Source organism: Myxocyprinus asiaticus, chromosome 29 (assembly GCF_019703515.2).
Source record: "Myxocyprinus asiaticus isolate MX2 ecotype Aquarium Trade chromosome 29, UBuf_Myxa_2, whole genome shotgun sequence".
In the NCBI taxonomy this organism is placed as follows: Eukaryota; Metazoa; Chordata; class Actinopteri; order Cypriniformes; family Catostomidae; genus Myxocyprinus; species Myxocyprinus asiaticus.
Genome location: NC_059372.1, coordinates 26,995,431 through 27,002,377, shown reverse-complemented (window position 1 = coordinate 27,002,377; position 6,947 = coordinate 26,995,431). Strand labels below are relative to the sequence as shown.

General features: G+C 36.5%; 1 protein-coding gene across 3 annotated transcripts in view; it reads left to right on the top strand.

Annotated features, from left to right (window-relative positions):
- The first annotated feature begins 2,917 nt into the window (after positions 1-2,917).
- Positions 2,918-6,947, top strand: part of LOC127420478 (sarcolemmal membrane-associated protein-like) — a 14,506-nt gene continuing 10,476 nt past the window's right edge. Inside the window, exons 1-5 of one of the 3 annotated variants that reach the window (XM_051662803.1) lie at positions 2,918-3,132; positions 3,490-3,552; positions 5,310-5,471; positions 6,053-6,127; positions 6,657-6,947. The exon at positions 6,657-6,947 is cut by the window's right edge and continues 15 nt beyond it. In XM_051662803.1, the coding sequence (XP_051518763.1) occupies positions 3,501-3,552; positions 5,310-5,471; positions 6,053-6,127; positions 6,657-6,947 (580 nt within the window). In that variant the 5' untranslated portion in view covers positions 2,918-3,132; positions 3,490-3,500. The remainder of the gene's footprint in view (positions 3,133-3,489; positions 3,553-5,309; positions 5,472-6,052; positions 6,128-6,656) is intronic. The other 2 variants (XM_051662804.1, XM_051662805.1) reach the window with 2 other exon arrangements.

The window sequence follows — 6,947 nt, the reverse complement described above, 5'->3', positions numbered from 1 at the left end:
GTCATGATTACTTTAATCAGTGAGTGAAAGTGTCAAATAACAGGACAGTTACTGAGATTAAGTGAGTAGTATTCTGCTGGTCATGTGATTCTAACATGGCAGCCCCATGTGCAGACCCTCTCCATGTAGAATAAATTAGCTTTTTTTTTTCTTCTCCCAATTCGCCCCACCGAGAACGAACAACATTATAGCAATCACGAGGAGGTTACCCCATGTGACTCTGCCCTCCCTAGCAACTGGGCCAATTTGGTTGCTTAGGAGACCTGGCTGGAGTCACTCAGCACGCCCTGGGATTCGGGCTAGCGAATTAGCGAACTCCAGGGGTGGTAGCCAGCGTCTTTACCACTGAGCTATCCAGGCCCCCATAAATCAGCTTTTATAAGGTTACTGATATGACTGAAGTCTTCATTTTAATGTGAGTGCTCATGGTTTCCTACATACAGTATATTGCAAAATTACAATTAAAATTCATGTCTTTAGGAGTTAAATTTTTGCACCTTTAAGATGTTTATCAGATGTTAATTATAGGACGCAACGCTTTCCAAATTAAACTCTTTTAAACAGACACCTCAGAGATGTGTGTGTGCTATCTGGGATGCATCTCTTGCTCCAAATTTAAGCGCTTAAAGTGGAAATATATAATGGAATTAGATTTATTAGAATAGATTTTGGTAAAATCAACTTGCAAATGGCTTATAGTGGTCGCTGCATAGCTGTCTCTGGGATAGGAGAAAGCATTTTAAATGTTCAAAAATGAAAATTCTGTCATAATTTACTCACCTTCGTGCCATTCCAAACCTGTATGACTTTCTTTCTTATGCAAAACACAAAAGGAGAATTTTTTATGAATATCCCTGTTCATCTTTTCAATGCAATGGCAACTGATGTGATAGCATATGATAGGTTTTGGAAAGAAACAACCCAAAATGTAAGTAATTTTTCAGTGAAAATCTTGATGTCTGCTGCATGTTCAGGAGCGCTATATGAGAAAACCTTGTTCACAACTTGCTTTATTTAGCGCTAAATACTGAAAACCAACTCGAGGTCTCGCATGAACACGACAGTTAAAGGGATAATTCACCCAAAAATTAAAATTCTCTCATTATTTATTCACTTTCATGCCATCCCAGATGTGTATGACTTTCTTCTTCTGCTGAACACACACAAAGATTTTTAGAAAAATATCTCAATTCTGTAGGACCATACAATGCAAGTGAATGGTGACCAGACCTTTGAAGCTCCAAAAATCACATAAAGGCAGCATAAAAGTAACCCATAAGACTCCACTGGTTTAATATGTCTTCTGAAATGAAGCAATCACTTTGGCTGAGAAACAGATCAAGTGTTCACAAAAGTGAAAGTGAAATTGGAGATTTATAGTAGAAAAGGACTTAAATATTGATCTGTTTCTCACCCACACCTATTATATCGCATATGAAGATATAGATTTAAGCACAGGAGTTATATGGATTACTTTTATGCTGCCTTTATGTGATTTTTGGATCTTGAAAGGTTCACTTGCATTGTATGGACCTACAGAGCTGAAAAATTCTTCTAAAAATCTTAGCTTATGTTCTGCAGAAGAAAGAAAGTTTTTAGGTGAACTATCCTTTAACATATTTGACACTAGCTACAGTAGCAAGCACACCAAGCACAACTAGATAGAAATGTGTGTTTCAGATTATTTTCTTTTAAGGGTTAAGGGTGTATTGTAACCAGGGTTGGGAGGGTTACTTTTTTTTTTTTTACTACAGATTACAGAATACATGCTGTGAAATGTAATTTGTAACGTATTCCGTTAGATTATTCAAGGTCAGTAACGCATTCTAAATACTTTGGATTACTTCTTCAGAACTGGTAGATTTTTTCACTTGTTTTGACTATAAAAACTCTGCCAGTACAGTAAGACAAAATACACATGTTAAAAATACATTCTCTGAAAAACCTAAATATCTTAAGCAGTGTTGTTTCTAAAACAAGATCAATCAAATTGAGCTTATTTTAAGGATTTTTAGATATTTTTACAGGAAACAATACAAAAAATTATTATCAAGAATATGATTTTTGCCCTAATATCAAAGGTCTTACTAGAAAAAAAGAAATCATGATCCAATGTGAATTTTCTTGATAAAAAATATGATCGTGCCTGGTAACATGTGCATAAAATAGCATTTTAGCTTAGCGTAAAGCTGACAATTTACACAAGGTTTATTTCTATTTCTTCTGCTCCAAACTTACTTCAAACTTACTTCTCTGTCTGCTCGTATGAATGTAACCCATCATAAGAAAGTGTTTCACCGCTGTTCAAATGCACTTTGGATCGCATCATTTATATGTATAAATGTTTTCCATCTGAAAGGACTAAATATTAAATGAAACAAATGACAATAAAATGCAAAGTAATCTCTTCAGTAATCAAAATACTTTTTGAATGTAACTATTCTAATTACCAATTATTTAAACTGTAACTGTAGTGAAATACATTTACTTATATTTTGTATTTTAAATACGTAATCCCGTTACATGTATTCCGTTACTCCCCAACCCTGATTGTGAGTGTCATGTTTGCTGTAAATAATCACTTTTTGACAGTCAAATGGTCACTGGCATCTTGCCACTTCACTAATAAAATAATTTATCGAAATTACAGTGCTTTGGTTGGAATTGGTACAAGCACAAATGACCACTATTGTTAACGGGTTTTACATAAGAGACGACCTGACGAGTGAAACAATGGGCCTGAGTGTATTCTACCATGCAGCTGCAGCCTCTTTTAGATGCCTCGGGACGCTGACATGTCCATGTGAGCAAACCGAGACCTTCACACCATCACCTCCAGGGGGGCGTTCCATGACGACGCATGCCAAGTGATTTCCAAAAGAAAAACGGACCCACCCTGTACATAATACATCAGCACTTCTAGCATACAGTTGTGTTCTCCACGTTGGCGTTTCCTGCCTTGTTCTCTCAAGCAAACGCTCAGAAAAGACATGTGGATAAGTCGGTGTTCCCCTTCGCACGTGAATGGATTCTTCCAGTTCGCATCACCGGATTAAATCGATAGTTAAGGAAGACTGAAAACTGCAGCTTCTCTGTTTCAGCACCGACTTAAGTGACATAACTATTCTTCAGGTAATGTCGTCTAATTTCATTTCTCTCAAGTGATGGTGATGAGGTTACCGTCTCCTTAATAGATGCAATGACTATACGCTATATTATGTAATTGCCATTACGTTATAATTTGATATGAGCTTCAATTTGACGTTTTAAACGTTGTTTCTTTCATTATAAAACTTGTGTTGTCATCTTGGATAATTGTGATTATTTTTTTTAGATATTTGCCTGATTAAAATGCTAAAATGAACACCTGAAAATGCATCTTAATTTTCTTTGCTATTCAGCCAAATCACCATATCTATTCAAATAACGTTAGATAAAGTTAATATTTTGAAGTAACATGAACATAATTGGTTTTGTCCTCTGTCACAGTGTGAAAAATAATGGAGGAGCAGAAGCTTAAAGATCCTCTTGACAAAGTGACTTTGATCAAAGGTAAACATTAGCTCGTGCGTCTTCTTCTGTAGTTTCTGTAGTAGTTTGCTGTAGTTTAGAGTTTTGAACTAGCTTCTTGTGATTTACTGTGCAATTAAGCATTCATTTAAGAGGATATTAAACCTTGCAGTATGCTTCATTTAACCTAGCCTTTAAAGTAGTCCTACCTTTGTCAATGTCTAAAATGATCATTGATATATTTACTTTATATGATGAAACAGACTCAGATTATTGATGTCTTTGGCAAAGAGGAGCTACATCAATTAAGTCTGACATGAAACAAAGACGAACAGAGCAAGGAATGAAATATGTGCTTGTTTAATGTGATATTTCTAGTCAAATGCATTTGATATGGCTGTAACAAAATGCCTTGGGGTGCTCGTAAGCTGCTTTAATGCAGTGAATAAAACCCTTTGTTATGAACATGTACAGTTACAATATCACTTTTTAATTGGCTAAATGTAATCATGCATGGCAGAGTTTTGCCGTCATTTGATGTAATAGGAAAGTTTTCTATTATTGAGCCTCTTCTGGTACTTTCACCACCTCTAGTCCTAGCAGAAGATATTAGCTGTTTGTTCATTTGACTGTACATCATCATCTCCCTTTATCTCTCCTGTTTACACATATACTCACATTTAAAGATAAATTAGGCCAGAGTGTTCCTGTGTCCTCATACTCCGCGAAGAGATTGAGTTCTTGATGCAGAATGGCACAAATAAGCGTTACCCGCCGCAAGACCTCATGAAACCTTAATGCTTTCGTCCTCTGGCAGAAGTGCATTTTGTCCTGCATTATGGGCCCTGGTATTTTAGCCTAGTCATTCAAGGCATGTAAAGTTTTTAGAAATTCGTGTCGCTGATTGCATTGATGTGTCCCTGATATAACCATTTTTGATGAACACCCTTGAGTTGGTGAGATGAGGTCATATCTTTTTGCAGCACTTGATGAGATGGCCTGGTTTACAGCAACCCATATTTAGAGGAAAAGGAGCACATTTGTTTCTATATATAGGCAGCCAGTAAACTTTTACGGATCAATGGATCTTAACTTCCTTGTTGAAAATCTTTAGAAATGTGTTACTAAGAACTGTCCATCACTGGTATGGATCTACCTTTTAGTGCGATCTTTTTAAAATCTGTTTAAAGGTGAAGTGGTAATTTCTGCACCCACTACAGAATACTAATCACGGTTTCCTGAAATCAACCTACTAATGGCTTACTTGTCTCTGCATATTAAAAGGAGATAGTGTAAAATATTGTACATTGAAAAAATGACATAGTTAAGTGTTAACTACTTTCCTATGTTCAATCTGAGATGGCATTGTACTGTATAACATTAGCACCTTTTAAGACTTCAAATCAGATGGCAGCTTTATCAAAAGCCTGGCCATCCTTTTAAGAGTTGATGATCCTAGATTAAACTGTACTGATGGCATTATGTATTTAGGATAGATCTATTCTAGTCAAGTTATTAATTCATTAAATAGGCCCATTTTTTTTTTTTTTTTTTTTTTTTTTTTTACCTCAAGGGAAATTATCATGCAATTCATTCTGATTTAATTAACATTTGAAGACAGGGTTTGAACTATAGAGGAGGACAGAACAATCTGGTGAATTTGAAATGCAATGAACTGATGCTGATGCAGAGATTAGGACACAGATTACCCATTAACTGTTGATAAAAGACTGATTCTTTGACAGCACAGCAGCACCATAATAGTGTCTAATTGTGCGTGTAATATTTCCCATTATTAGATGTCATCAGTGGTGACTGTGTAATCATTTCTCCAGATGAGTTGAGCAGGAGCAGTGTGGAGGCCAGTGAATCTGAGAAGGTCATCCAGCGGCTCAACCAGGAACTGCAGGAGGCCCATGAACAGGCCAACTCGGGCAAACACAAATGTGTCGAGCTTCAAGGTAAAGGGAGAGGCTACTTTAAGCTCACAGAAATGGCTCATATTTGATTTTGTAATGCATTAATGTCGGTTCCATTGGTGCTTCGATGCATGTAGTGTTTTAGAGATGCAGTATAGTGCTGATCTAGGATCAGGCTTTCCCTTTTCATCTTATCCTAATATTTATGATATGACAGGCAGAACCGATCCTAGATCAGCAGCTTCACCTATACTTCTTGTTTATTAAAGGGTTAGTTCACACAAAAATGAAAATGTTAGCCACTGATTGGCTCAGTCACCATTCACTTTCATTGCATGGAAAAATAGATAGTGACTGAGGCTGTGAGTCCTTAACATTCTCACATGGATGAGTAAGTAATGTGGGTTCGGAACAACATGAGAGTATAAAGTAAATACAGAGAGAATGTACATTTTTGGGTGAACTATCCTTTTAATATTTGCAGGTGGTGTTGCCAGCATTATTCTATTAGTCTTTGAACATTTTTGTGCGTATGTATGTAGTAAATGTATTAGTGCAATAAACCTTTAATTGGTTTGTCATGCTCAACAGCCCACTCTGATGGCCTGTGATGTGTATTACAGGTCTCTTAGAGGAGGAGAAAAGAGCCAATAAGCAGCAAGCAGAGGAGTCAGCAAAACAGATGAAGGTCTTGCAGAGTAAGTAAAGTAGGCTGTGTCTGTCTTTGTAAACATATTTATTTAGTAAAGACAGTATGATCTACAGTGGATCCAATAATATTTGGACATTTAAGCCACACTTAAAAATGTATGAACAAATGTCTTTTATTTTAAAGAAATATAGCACAAACACACTTTAAGCAAAATATAAAAAATAAAATTAAAAAGAATTTTTTTTAGGTTTTAATAAAAAAAAAAAGATTAAATATGTTTTTCAAAATTAAGAAAAAAAAATGTTTTGGACACTTTCTGGTTGTCATGTGTTAGTGGAACATGTCCATAGTTAATGTGATGAATGTCACCTGTGGTTATTCTGCTAAGACACCTGTGTGAAACTGACTTCATACATCCACTAAAAATGACCAGGAGACGATGGTTAAAAATAATAGCAAAAATGGATCAGAAAAGTAAAATTACATTCTAATACAATGACATTCATACATTTAAGTGTCCAAATACTTTTAGGGGCCACTGTAAATCCTCTGTGCATCTGTACATGTGTATCCAGCTCAGCTCAAGAAGCTTCAGGAAGAAATGGAGAATCTCAGGGATCAGAAGGACAGCGCGGTCTTCAGCATGCGGCAGGAAGTGCATGCGGCTCAGGAGGAAGTGCAAGTGTTGCGCCGCACTATGGAGAAAACAGCGGCTGACCGAGAGCATGAGGTCAGCGCTCTGAAGGGGAACCTGGCAACACTAACTTCTGAGCTGGAGAAATGGCAGTTGTCTGCAAACAAGTATGAATGTGAGCTTAATAGTCTACAGGCCAATCAGCAGCAGCAGAACCAGCAGAGAGACAAAG